At 31.5% G+C, this 13713-nt stretch overlaps 1 protein-coding gene across 3 annotated transcripts in view; it reads left to right on the plus strand.

Moving 5' to 3' along the window:
- Positions 1–13713, plus strand: part of EMC2 (ER membrane protein complex subunit 2) — a 54824-nt gene that overhangs the window by 26473 nt on the left and 14638 nt on the right. For all 3 annotated transcript variants that reach the window (XR_008686676.2, XM_055431773.2, XM_055431774.2), the window contains exons 6-10: positions 2267–2352; positions 2501–2560; positions 9677–9758; positions 10555–10665; positions 12811–12915. Coding sequence is in view for 2 of the 3 variants with exons in the window: in XM_055431773.2 (XP_055287748.2) it covers positions 2267–2352; positions 2501–2560; positions 9677–9758; positions 10555–10665; positions 12811–12915 (444 nt within the window). In the remaining variant the exon portion in view is untranslated. The remainder of the gene's footprint in view (positions 1–2266; positions 2353–2500; positions 2561–9676; positions 9759–10554; positions 10666–12810; positions 12916–13713) is intronic.

Consider the following 13713-nt stretch of genomic DNA (forward strand, 5'->3'; position numbering starts at 1 on the left):
TAGAGATTTGGGAGCATGTTTCCCAAATTGATTAATAAAACCTTATATTTAAAATCTTTGCTTGTACTTCACTGAAGTGTTTATTAGGTGGAAAATGCTTAGTTTTTAAAATAGTCTATTAAAAAGTTAATACCAATTTTTTTTTGTTTTACATTATTTTAAAATTGTGGTATTCCACCTACTACCAATATCCATGATTCAAAATAATAGTAACAAGTTAATTTGTAATATCTCAGTTTTTTTCAGGAACTTTGATCAATGAATCTAGAATGGTAATGAGAAATTTGAGATCCTACTTCTCATCCTTCCTCTTTTGATGCATTTAGGTTGTTTAAACCTCTGTTTTCCATTTATGAAAGGCTTTTTTATTTTTTTAAGGCATTTAAAAATATTAATTATCTATGAAACACTAGTTATGCTTTGTAAACAATATTCTACAAAATGCTGCTGTCCTAAAACTTTGGTGTGTGTTCAACAGTAGAGACTTGATTCTGTTGTCACATCACTGAGAAAAAGTTAGTATTAGATGTATTTTTTAAAAAATGAAACTCATTTTTGAATAATGGTGTCCATTACAGTGTTCATACCACATCTCTTACTATGACTATAGAAGTACTGGTTCCTATTTATGTTTATAGTTTGACTTTTTGTCTCTTATTTATGGAATTTGAATGCAGTATTTTCAACAGGTTTCACTGCATCGGTACAAAATAATTTTAACCGATAAAGATCCTATAAGGACTGGGGCAAGTTACTTTTTAGAGCTTTACTTTTACTTTCCTTCTGAATTCTTTATGAATTTTGACTTCTTGTATTTATTGTGGTCCTTTCATTGTTGTAAATAGTAAAATTATTTTTAAAAGTATTGCTTACTGTGTGGCAGGCATTGTGGTAGGCCTTCAATATGAGCCATATAATCAAGGATATATGTTTTTAAAAGAGGTGTCATTTTTTTCATTACCAAAATATTGTCACTATTATTATAAATATGGCTCTTGGTTTTATTTATTGGAAGTCTCTTAATTTTATCTGATGTTTTTTTGACTTTTAGTTTTTCAGAGTCCACCTTTCCACCCCAGGACGGATAGCTCTTTTGATCTAAGGAGGCTTCATTCATTTTACTTTCCTTGTCTATATCTTGTGGAGTGTGTGTTATTTAAAAGAATGACAGTCATGTTCATAATTAATAAGCCTAATTTAGCCCTAATTATAGTGTGTTTTATTCTTTAGCCTTCTGCATTAAATTAAACAGAGATGAAGGGGATGTAAATTTAATAATTCACACAGCACCCTCCAGTCTGATTGTTCACTGTGGCCCCAAACATCAAGTCTTGAGTATGCACAATGCTGCCTTTGCTCCTGAGTTCTTCCTAATATTCAATGTCCTCCCTCCATATAGTTTTCTCTTCTGCTTTCTTTCTGTCTGCTTGCATTTTCTGTTTCAGTTCAGGTATCACATCTGGAACCCTCTTTGCTGTCGTTCTACCTCTTCCCCTCAGGCTATGTTAGGATCTCTTCTATGTTGTCACAACATCCTAGGTACCTCTATCATTGTCTTTTTATTTGATGTATCTCTTATCAGACTTAACTCCTGAAAGGAATTATCTACTCCTTTTTTTATTCTTATTTTCACTGTCTAGCACAGTACCTGGCAAACAACAGATGTTCATTATGTGTTTGATTAATATATAAATATATGGCATTTATTTTTCTATTTATATTTGAAAAGCTTTAAGATGCAAGTTTTAAATGTTTTGTATATTATAAAAATATTTCTTTCAGAACCCATTTTACTCTTTAGAAAGAATTTAGCTAGATTTTTCTCTTAAAATTGTGAAAAAAGTTATTAGAGGCCATATTTGTATAATGACATTCAAGTGGCCACAGTAAGATTATTTTCTAATCTCCACTATCCCTCTATCTCTTAAGATACAGATCTTATGAATGAGACAGAGTAAAGGACTTTAGGCTGGATAAAGATTAAGATTCCCTGTTGGCTTGTAATTATCAGAATCTGGATGGTTATTTATTTGAATGAAATGATGCATATATTGTATACATCAAAAGTAAAGCACATGATTGTTAGAGGAATGTTTGAACTCCCCAGTGGGATGTCATGGGGTATGTTTATAAACTCCCACTAAGCAGTAGTTCTACAATGGAATTTCATTGGCATTGAGATAATAATTTGCACAGTCAAATTACCTTCTTTACAAAAACCCAGGGAATCATGAAGGCCTAATCCTTTATTAATGTCAATCCACAGGCTGCAAGAAAGCGTAAGATTGCCATTCGAAAAGCCCAGGGGAAAAATGTGGAGGCCATTCGGGAACTGAATGAGTATCTGGAACAGTGAGTGTCTTAAAAGAGGATTGTGTTTTGTTATTCTGATAAATCTTTTTTAATTAAAATGGAATTTGCATTTGATTTCCTTTTTACTTCCATGCTGTTCATTTATAGAATATCTGCACATTTATTTTTTTCCCTTTACTCTCACCAGATTTGTTGGAGACCAAGAAGCCTGGCACGAGCTTGCAGAACTTTATATCAATGAACATGAGTAAGTCATTAAACACATAAAATTTTGCTAGGAAATGCAATTTTCACCACTGTATAAGTTCAGGAGTTACAGTAGCTTCTGAAGGATTGGTGAGAAGATGTGAATTGTGTCAAATTAACAAAATAAATAAAAAAGCAAATTGACAATTTGTTGGTTATAATATGTGAATTGTTTTAAGTAGGTCAATTGTGTTTTGCTAAATTATTTTTATTTGGGAAATAAGTTTTCTTTTAAATCCAGATGGCATTCTTTGAAATTAGAAAGGGATGTATTGCGGAGCTAAGGTTATTTTTAGTGAATCAAAATTGTGAACTTTTAGAATTTAAATTGTTCTTATATACAAAGAGTATTATACTCCCTGCTGTTTAAAAATTCTGTCAATTGTATGCATTTATTAGCCTTAGCATGAAGAGAATCAGCTCTTCCTAAGTAGAAGTATTCTGTTGCCTGGGTAAAAAACCAAGAATGATCAAGAATGTTGAATGTTGTAGGAACTTGCTTATTGGATATTTAATGTTTTTGTTAGCTTTTTTTTAATTGCTGCAGTGACAGGAGGAAATCCCGGTGTGAGAGGCTTAGTGCACGTTTTCTAATATCACAGCGTTAATGCTAACCTCTATCTGGAGGCAGGTTTTTTTTTTTCCTTAATTCTGAGTCTGAAGTATTTCAGATTGTTTCTTTCATCCCTTTTGAGAGAATAGAGTCAGATTCTCATGCGCATATTCTTATTGTGCACGAATACTTACAATACTTAACCTCATTCTCATAGTACAAAATAGCTGACACAGGAAATAAAATCAAATGAAGACACTTGTCTCTTGCCTTTGTTCAGGCTATATGTGTATGTAAAATGAAGAGTTAAGGTAGTTATATGTATAATTCTAATAAGAGTGGGAGCTAAAATAAAAGTAATAGCTGTCATTTAATGAATGTGTACTGTATTCTGGGAACCATTTTTCAGTTCTGTTATACATGCTAGCTATCAGATGCTCTTTGTTTTTTAATAGGAAGTTATTTCCTGAATCATGTTAAGTATACATATGGGGATGTTTATATGACTGTACATGTAAATGTACTTAGATTTCTCTTACATATGTAAGAGTGGTAGTGTATTTGGTTAAATGGTCATGTTTCCACTTTTCATTGTTTTAAAGTCAGCATTTATAAAGTATTGTTGTTGATAAGTTCAGTTGCTAAGTCATGTCTGACTCTTTTGTGACCCCATGGACTGCAACACGTCAGGCTCCTTTGTCTTCCACTATTTCCCAGAGTTTGCTCAAATTCATGTCCATTGAGTCAGTGGTGATACTAACCATTTAAGTAACATGAACTGAATTTTTGGAGTGCAGTAAAAAAAAATTAACAGTGGTTTTAATCTGTCCCTAAAGCAGATAGTAATTATTTGTACTTTTGTGCCTTTTGAAGATTTTGTGATTAAAACCATTTATAGAAATTTCATATCATCAAGGAAATTTTTTCTTTAAAGAAGTACCTAATACAGAAAATTTGGAAAACCTAATAAAGAGTAAAGACAAAGACAAAAATCATGTGTAATTGCATCATCCTAAATTAACTATAATTTATATTTGATTTTTTTCCTTTAATATCCCTTGAAATAAAAAGAAACAGAATTATCTTTTGTAGCTTACAATTTTCACTTAGTTATATTTTATCAAAAATTCCTTATCAGAGAAAATATTCTACAATATTATTTTAATATTATTCCATCTTATTAATTAACCCTGGTATTCCTAATTTCCTAGCAAAGTATAGTAATGCTGTACTATCTTCATTTTATTCTATTTGTTTTTAAGAAGTAAAATGTTATTTATAGATGACATGATTGCCAATTTAGAAAATTCTACAGAGTCTACAAAAAAGTCACTAGAACTAATGAGTAGAGTAAACCTGCAGATAGGATATCACTTATATAAAAATCATATTTGTAAATACCGGCAACAAACAGTTGTAGTTTTAAATTAAAAGAAAGCATTCTAAATAGCATAAAACACTTTGGAACATATATATCTTTTTAATGTAAATTGTTTGTGTGCTGAAAACTACAAAACATTAATTAAAGAAATTAAAGAGCACCTAAATAATACCAAATTCATGAATTGGAAACTCAGCATTGTTTTTAATTGAAGTATAGTTGATTTACAGTGTTAGTTTCAGCTATATAGCACAGTGATTCAGTTATACATACATGTCATGGTTGTCTTTATTTTTAATTGTTTCCTTGGGCTAAATTCCTCAACGTAGAATTACTTGATTAAATGATATACGTTTTTTTAGTGGTTTTGATAAATTGTTCCTAGGTGTTCGCTAGAATGGTAGTATCATTTTACTCTCACAGCAGAGTTATTAGAGTGTCCCCTTAACAACAGTGGGTGCTATTGTTCTTTTTAATCTTTGCAGAATTTAATAGCTGAAAATTGGTTACACTTTTTTTAGAAGTTCTTTATATAAATGATATGAGCTAATACTGATTTTTTTAATTTATAGAAACTATATTTTTAGATGGCTAGATATATCAATTTATATTGCTTTCAGGTTTTCTATCCTCTAAGAGCTGTATAAATATGTTATCTCTTTTTTCTTCTAGTTCTTTATCAGTTTTACTTTTTTGCATGTATTTGAAATATTTTGATAGTTCTTAAATAGGTTATACTGTATTTTTAACCTATCACTAAATTTATTATTTGCTTTATCTTATAATAGCCACATTCAGTTTTGCTTTATTCTGGGTCTCTAAAGAGTTTATTGAGATATTGTTAGATAGAATCTTGGAAGAATCACCAGAAGTCAAGAGATACAAAGATAGAACAACACCTGGAAAGTAATTTCTTTTTATGGGAAATGATAATTATGTTCTGCATATCCTTTTGTCTTGTGTTACAAAGCTCCTTTTGATCTTGAAGCTAGTTACTTACAAAATGACTGTTTATTTTTTCCATTTGAACATTTAGAAGGAATATTTTAGATTTGGGGTGAGTGAAAATAAATATCTTCATTTTTTTGGAGCTATTTGAAAACTAGAATGTTCACTTAATTCATTTATTTTGGCAAGTCGTTGTGGTAGGTAGGATGTTTTTGGTAGAAGTGGTAAGTTATTGTCAGATATCAGTTTACCACAGTTTTGTGAACACAGTGGCAAAAATGTAGCAAATTAGTAATTGCTTGATATATTTAACATTCCGACATTGTTTTCTGCATATTAATAGTTACAGTAAGTCACAGGCCGATTGCTAATCCAGATCTAGACTTTCTTACTCAAAGTAGATTTCTACAGTAGGATGTTAATCTCAGTCTATTCAGTGTTTTTATAGAGAAAGGGGGATATAAATTTCTGCCACATACATTTTTAGTATCTTTAAGATGCTTTTATTTAAATTTGCTTCTGATTTATAAATTCTAGATACAGTTGTTCCACTGGTATATATCACACTGGTTGATCATATTGAGACATTTGTTCTAAATATAAAAAATTACTTACAATTTTTGCCTTAATCCCAACAGTACGTTGTAAACAGAATTGTGTATTTTAAACAAAGATACTGAATTTTTTTTAATGTGATTTGTTGTTAAAACTGGCTATCAGCAAGGAGTAGTTTTTAAAAGTTAATTATGAATGTCATTATTGTAGGTCCAGCTTTACTGTAAGATTCTATAACAAAGGGAATTATCAAGATCTTGTAAGGAAAAATCATAATACTGATAAAGCAATCTAGGAGCAAATACTGTAACCTATACATATGTTTTTTTGTGGAACAGAAGAACTTCACAAACACTTTAGTTACTGACTCTAATATAGTAATAACAGTGGTTATTCTATTTTAAATTGATTCTCAGTATTTTTACTTCTCTAAATCTTAATTTCATTGAGTTGTTGTATATAATAAGTATTTGGAATGGTCAATACCATCTGGATGATATATACTATCCTTGGGAGAATTTTGAAAATAGTCATCACTTAAATCACTTTCTTATGGCTCAGTACTCTTGGACACTGCTGCCTGAGAAAAACTGGATTTGGCCATTTCTTGCTCCTTCCAGCTCTAAGTTTATTTCATTCTGCATGGAACAACAGACTGGTTCCAAATAGGAAAAGGAGTACGTCAAGGTTGTATATTGTCACCCTGCTTATTTAACTTATATGCAGAGTACATCATGAGGAACGCTGGGCTGGATGAAGCACAAGCTGGAATCAAGATTGCTGGGAGAAATATCAATAACCTCAGATATGCAGATGACACCACCCTTATGGCAGAAAGTGAAGAAGAACTAAAGAGCCTCTTGATGAAAGTGAAAGAGGAGAGTGAAAAAGCTGTATTAAAACTCTCAGAAAATTAAGATCATGACATCTGGTCCCATCACTTCATGGCAAATAGATGGGGAAACAGTGGAAACAGTGTCAGACTTTATTTTTTTGGGCTCCAAAATCACTGCCGATGCTGACTGCAGCCATGAAATTAAAAGACGCTTACTCCTTGGAAGGAAAGTTATGACCAGCCTAGATAGCATATTAAAAAGCAGAGACATTACTTTGCCAACCAAGGTCCGTCTAGTCAAGGCTATGGTTTTTCCCGTGGTCGTGTATGGATGTGAGAGTTGGACTGTGAAGAAAGCTGATCACCGAAGAATTGATGCTTTTGAACTATGGTGCTGGAGAAGACTCTTGAGAGTCCCTTGGACTGCAAGGAGATCCAACCAGTCCATTCTAAAGGAGATCAATCCTGGGTGTTCATTGGAAAGACTGATGCTAAAGCTGAAACTCCAATACTTACGCCACCTCATGCGACAAGTTGACTCAATGGAAAAGAGTCTGATGCTGGGAGGGATTGGGGGTGGGAGGAGACGGGACGACAGAGAATGAGGTAGCTGGATGGCATCACCGACTCGATGGACATGAGTTTGAGTGAACTCCGGGAGTTGGTGATGGATAGGGAGGCCTGGCGTGCTGTGATTCATGGGGTCGCAAAGAGTTGGACACGACTGAGCGACTGAACTGGACTGTCCTTTATCCACAAAATTTATTTGATTTTATATTTTGTAAAATTGGGGGAAGGTATCCCCTCCTTGTATGGATGTGAGAGTTGGACTGTGAAGAAGGCTGATCGCCGAAGAATCGATGCTTTTGAACTGTGGTGTTGGAGAAGACTCTTGAGAGTCCCTTGGACTGCAAGGAGATCCAACCAGTCCATTCTAAAGGAGATCAATCCTGGATGTTCATTGGAGGGACTGATGCTAAAGCTGAAGCTGCAATACTTTGGCCACCTCATGCGACGAGTTGACTCACTGGAAAAGACTCTGATGCTGGGAAAGGTTGGGGGCGGGAGGAGAAGGGGACAACGGAGAATGAGATGGCTGGATGGCATCACTGACTCTGTGGACATGAGTTTGAGTGTACTCCGCGAGTTGGTGATGGACAGGGAGGCCTGGCGTGTTGTGATTCATGGGGTCGTGGAGAGTCGGACACGACTGAGCGACTGATCTGATCTGATCTGATCTGATCCCCTCCTTGTATGTGATATTAATACTAAATAATTTTTGACAAAAATATCTTGCCATTAATTTTTCATTAAAAACACCTGTATACCCATTTTATGTTACTTAATGCAGTGTAAGAATCAAGAGTCACAATTTTGCTCAACCATTTAAGTCTCTGAGAACTTTTGTTCTTAGTGTTAATATGAATTTTTGGTGTTACCCTAGTTAGGAACACATTTAGAAGGGAATTATCTTTTTGATGAACTTGAGTGTTTAAGGTTGAGGTGACTTCCTCTACTATACTGTGATGAATAAATATCAGATTGATAGTCACAATACTTTTGTTCTAGACGTTTATTCAGTTGTTTGTTCAGTGATTGTATAGCTATCATACATTAAGAACTCATACTAGATTTGGGGCATAAAAATGAAAAGGGTTAAATAGCAGTATGATTCTCTTTCATGAGAATTATCTTTGAATAAGATCTTTAATAAATCTAAAATGCTGTGATTTGGGGAGATCACTTGGGGAGGATGTTTTTGGTTCCTTTGGCCCTTTGGGTTTGATTGCTATATCCCTTTTTACATTACAATTGACATATTCTTAACTACTATCACCACCACAATTTTTCATTGTAGTGTTTAGTGCATATAGGCAGTATGCTTAGTAGTTAAGAGTATAGGTTTTCTGCTTATTTCCTAAGATATTGGTGGAATTAAATGAGTTAATATTTGTAACAGCCAGAGAAGTACATGATACATAGTAAACACATAAAAATAGTTAGCTATTATTAGTTTTGCACGTGTGAAACAACAGCCTACATATTTTGAAAAGTGAGTATATCAGACATTAGTGTAAAGTAGGTACCTTTATAATACCTGTGTTCTTTAGGATTTCCTGTAAATATTACGGATATTTACATGACCTAAACTTATAAAATACATTAAGGGGTAAATTATAGTCATGTATGATAAAGCTATTTTTCCAGAGCTCTTTGTGGCAATTTTTTCTTTAGGTTTTTTAGTAAAGAGTTTGTTTCTCTGCCACATGATTAAATGGTAGTAGAGTGCATATCAAAACCACTAACTTGATCTATTTTTCATGGGCTTAGAAATTTGTAACTTTGTCATAATTTCGTGTATGATAGTAACCTTAAGTAATGAAAAATCTTAAGGTTTTCTTAATAGAATAGGTTGGTAAATACATGTCTGTGAAAGATTTTTAATGAATAGAGAATATTTAATAAAATGTTTATTTCCTCATCATACTTTAGCTATTTGAATATTAAAATATCAGTGGATTTCTGGAACTTATTTTATGTATAAACTGATCCAGGATCTTGAAGACTATGTTGTTAATAATGTTTGAATGTCATTGTAGTGACCCAGTTTTAAAAATGTAGCGTCTTTTGATTATAGACTGCTTTAGGATTTAAGCTTCTGTTTATCCATTTCATTAAAAAAAAGTGGTATTATTTGTATTTACAAATTCAAGATAAGTACTTTATTAATAAAACTTTAAATTATTTTGGGAATAAAATGTATAATATCACTAAAATTGTTTTAAAATCATTTTGAGGTGTAATTGACATACTATTTATGACTTTTAAAATTGGTGTTTTTCAGCTATGCTAAAGCAGCCTTTTGTTTAGAGGAGCTTATGATGACTAATCCTTACAATCACTTATACTGTCAGCAGTATGCCGAAGTAAGTCTTCTCAAAAACTAGTTGTATGTGATTTTATTTTTGTTGGTGTTGTATGTTATTATGGAACTAAGAATATGTCCTTAATGTCAAGCAAGTATATAAATATTTAAGACATATGATGAAAATTGATTTATGAAAGTAAAAGTTTTAAAATGTTAATATTGTAATGGAAATACTGATTTTTCAATTAAATGCCCTTATTTAAAAAATAGTGAAATTCTTTTTTTAATTGTATTTTTTAATTGTGTAGTATATTCTTTTTAAATTATGAACTATGTTACAGTTAGCACCAATTAATGGCTTTTAAGGCATTTACAATGATTATGACTTTTACACCCATATTTTAGGAAATTTATATTAAGGTCATTATTTTGGGAACTTAACTGTTAAGAATAGCAATACAGTTGACTCCTATAAGGTTAAAAGGACTTCATTGTTAAGGAATGTCAGTGCAACTCGGAAAGGACAAATTAGTATGAATTCTAGGTTTATAATGCTAGTATAGTAATAGAAAATATAAAGTTGTAAAGCATTTGCAAGGCTGGCTTTTTTATATTGGCAACAGTTTTTAATTTTAAAAACTACTCAGTGATCTTGATGTTCGTAGAATGGTTTTTGGGAGGTGGGTTACACTTAACATTTAGATTAGCTCTACAAATTTAAGATGAATACTTTTAACAGCTTGCGTTTGTTTACAGAAATATCTGTTTCAGTTACTAATGCCTATGGTATGATGAAGCATGCTAAATTTCAAAGTAGTAAAATAAACAGGTTTCAACACTCTAATTTTTAACAGGTTAAATATACCCAAGGTGGACTTGAAAATCTTGAACTTTCAAGAAAGTATTTTGCACAGGCATTGAAACTGAACAACAGAAATATGAGAGCTTTGTTTGGACTTTACATGGTGAGTTGAAGTACATGTTTAATGTTATTTTATGAAATGTCATTTAAAGTCCATTACCTGTCCAAGTTTATCACTTCTTTTTTTTTGGTATTTCATTGATAAACGTATGATGTTTTTTCTCTAGTTAATTATGAGCAACAGGTTATAAGACAATTATATTTTTGAATGTTAATAGAGCCTAGCTATTTGACATTTCATTGTAAATTGTCTTTTATCAGAATTTAAATCTGCCTTTGTAAAATTAAATAGTAGCAGATACAAAGCTATGTTATGTATTTTTTGTTATTCTTGGGCTTATGCCCAACATTGTATTAATATTTCTTACCTTAAATTATAATTGTTTGATATATTTTTAAATAAAAGATATATGAGAAGTAAAATTTCTAGTGCCTAATTAGAAATATTTAATTACATGCCTGCATAAATAATTTCCAAACTTTGTCTATACCATAAAAAAAAGTTTTAATTTGGCACTAGAAATTTTACTTCTCATATATCTTTTATTTAAAAATATATCAAACAATTATAATTTAAGGTAAGAAATATTAATACAATGTTGGGCATAAGCCCAAGAATAACAAAATGAGCTTAGAAAGTCAATTAACAATAGCTATGGGAAATAGAGGAAGAATTTGCTGAACTTCAAAATTAAATAAAATGAGATCCTTTCTACAGTCAGAATGACTATAAAAATACACTTCATTAATAGGCAAGTTCTTTGAAATTTTCATTTATTTTAGTCTTTTCATGGACTTTTGGATGAGTGTTTTGTTGGAGCTTAGTGAAAAAGAATTGATTGTAGAAATGGAGGCAGGAAGAAACATAAATGAAATAATTTTCAGCAAAGAAATGGCAAAATAGAATTATAAAACAGTTAAAAGGAGTTTCAAACAAACTATTTCTGGATTCTAGCAGTGCCAGTTATAGTAGCTTGTAGATACAATATGGTTGCAATGTCTATTTTTACCGAATACATTAAATGCTAATTTTTAAAAATAGTTAACGAATTATTAAATAGTAAAAGTACACAGCACTTTATGTGTCAGGCTCTGTTATAAGCTCTGTTTTTTATTGTAAATTATTAAATTCTCACATCAACTATTTGAGAAGGTATATTATTATTAATACTACCATTTCACGGAAAGTGAAACTAAGGCACAGAGCGTTCAGATTAATTTGCCCAAGGTTGAACACAAGCTACTAGAAGATTGAGCTGGGATTCTAGTTCAGGCAGTTGACTCCAGAGTGACTCCAAAGACATTTTCTTAACTACTGCATTTGCTGACATTCATACCGAAAAGGTAACATTAAAGACATAAAAGTTAAAAAATCAAATTTGGCATATAAATTCCTTAGTGACAGAGAACAAGACAGGAGGAAAAAGCTTATAGCATAGGCTAGATATAAAAGAAACCACAATGAACAGATCCTCTTAAGAGTAAGATATGTTTAAGCATAAGATAAAAGTTAAATCTTTCTCTTACCAGAAATACATACAATTAAAAATTGGAATATGATAATGAGGGTTTACAGATTCTTTCATGGATCCCAGAGTACCAGTCCTTTGTTTAAATACAGTTTTTAAAAAGGAAAGGGTGAATTTAATTGGTTATGGAACACAGTTTGGAAATGTTGGTATAGTGAAAACAGAAATAGATTGGAAGTGATGATCTCTTTGTTTCTAAGACTTTTGTTAACTTACTTTAAGTCAGTTTACTCCTTTTGGACTTCATTGTTTTCCAAATGTTAATGTATGAGGTTGAATTAAATTGTTTTTGAGGTTCCTTATGTTAATATTCAGTAATTCTATAATTCTGAAATAGAAAAACTAAAGTAATTCAGTAATAAGAAATTACACCAGTAATATCCTGTAGTATTTAAGTGATAATGAAATTTTACCTTCCAGAGTGGTGGTAGATAACTAATAAAATAATTTTAGATGTTATTTAAGCTATCACTTCTTTGGATTATTCTGTTTGAAAATATGTTTTCATTTGTAAACACTAATTTATTCAACTTTGCATTAAAAATTGCACAGTTTAAAAAAATTCTTAATTATCAGCCCATTGCAACTATGACCTTTTGATTGTCTTGGCTACATAAAGGAATAAAATTGTTTTTAATGTTTTTTTTGTTTGTTTTTAGTCTGCAAGTCATATTGCTTCTAATCCAAAAGCAAGTGCAAAAACAAAAAAAGACAACATGAAATATGCTAGTTGGGCAGCCAATCAAATAAACAGAGCTTATCAGGTTAGTACTGATAATTTTATATTACCCCATAGGTCAGTTAATGTATTTTTTAGTTGTTTATTTTTCCACAAGCTATAAAGCCAGGTGTCTATCATTGAACTTTCATACTTTTGGGTCTTTAGCAAATGTGTTTTAACTGTGTAGAATTAACTTGTAGGATCACATATTTTTTTCCTCAAAAAGAGTTTGTTACTTTTATGATCCCATAAAGAGCCTTATCATCTCAGCAGTTCTGCATTTGGCAGATAAAAAGTAATTCTAAAAATCCAGAAAGGATAAATTGCATGATGCATTTCAGAGGCAGCTTGGGTTTGTGAATTTATTATTAATCAGAGACACCTCAGATAATAAAAAAGGAGGAAGGAAAGCCTAAAAGTAAACTAACAAGACTATGTAACAAAGTTTATGTACTCTGCTTCCAGTCAGATCTTATCTGAAATGTCTCCACACGTTTCTTAGTTTTCTGAAGCTCATCCCTAGGGGATTCTTCAGGAAGGACTCATGGAAAAACACATCTACTTACATCTTGCATATTTGTAATTTATCCATCTATAGTCTATATTTGAAGGCCAGATTCACTTCTTTACGTCCTTTGGCTATTAAATACATTTACTTAAGTATTAAACATATTGTTCTGTTTTTATTTATTTATTTTTTTAGGGTAAAATATTGCCGTCAATGCAAGTTTGATGCCATCCTGATTTTCTTTCTGTAATAAGTGACTTGAACTTATCGTCTGGTTTTCGAAAGGAATTTTTTGTCTTTAAAATACAATAGTTTTAGTATAATAACATTTGG

The sequence above is a fragment of the Moschus berezovskii genome, chromosome 16, assembly GCF_049115385.1.
Source record: "Moschus berezovskii isolate FMDL1 chromosome 16, NW_MosBer_1.0, whole genome shotgun sequence".
Lineage (NCBI taxonomy): Eukaryota > Metazoa > Chordata > Mammalia > Artiodactyla > Moschidae > Moschus > Moschus berezovskii.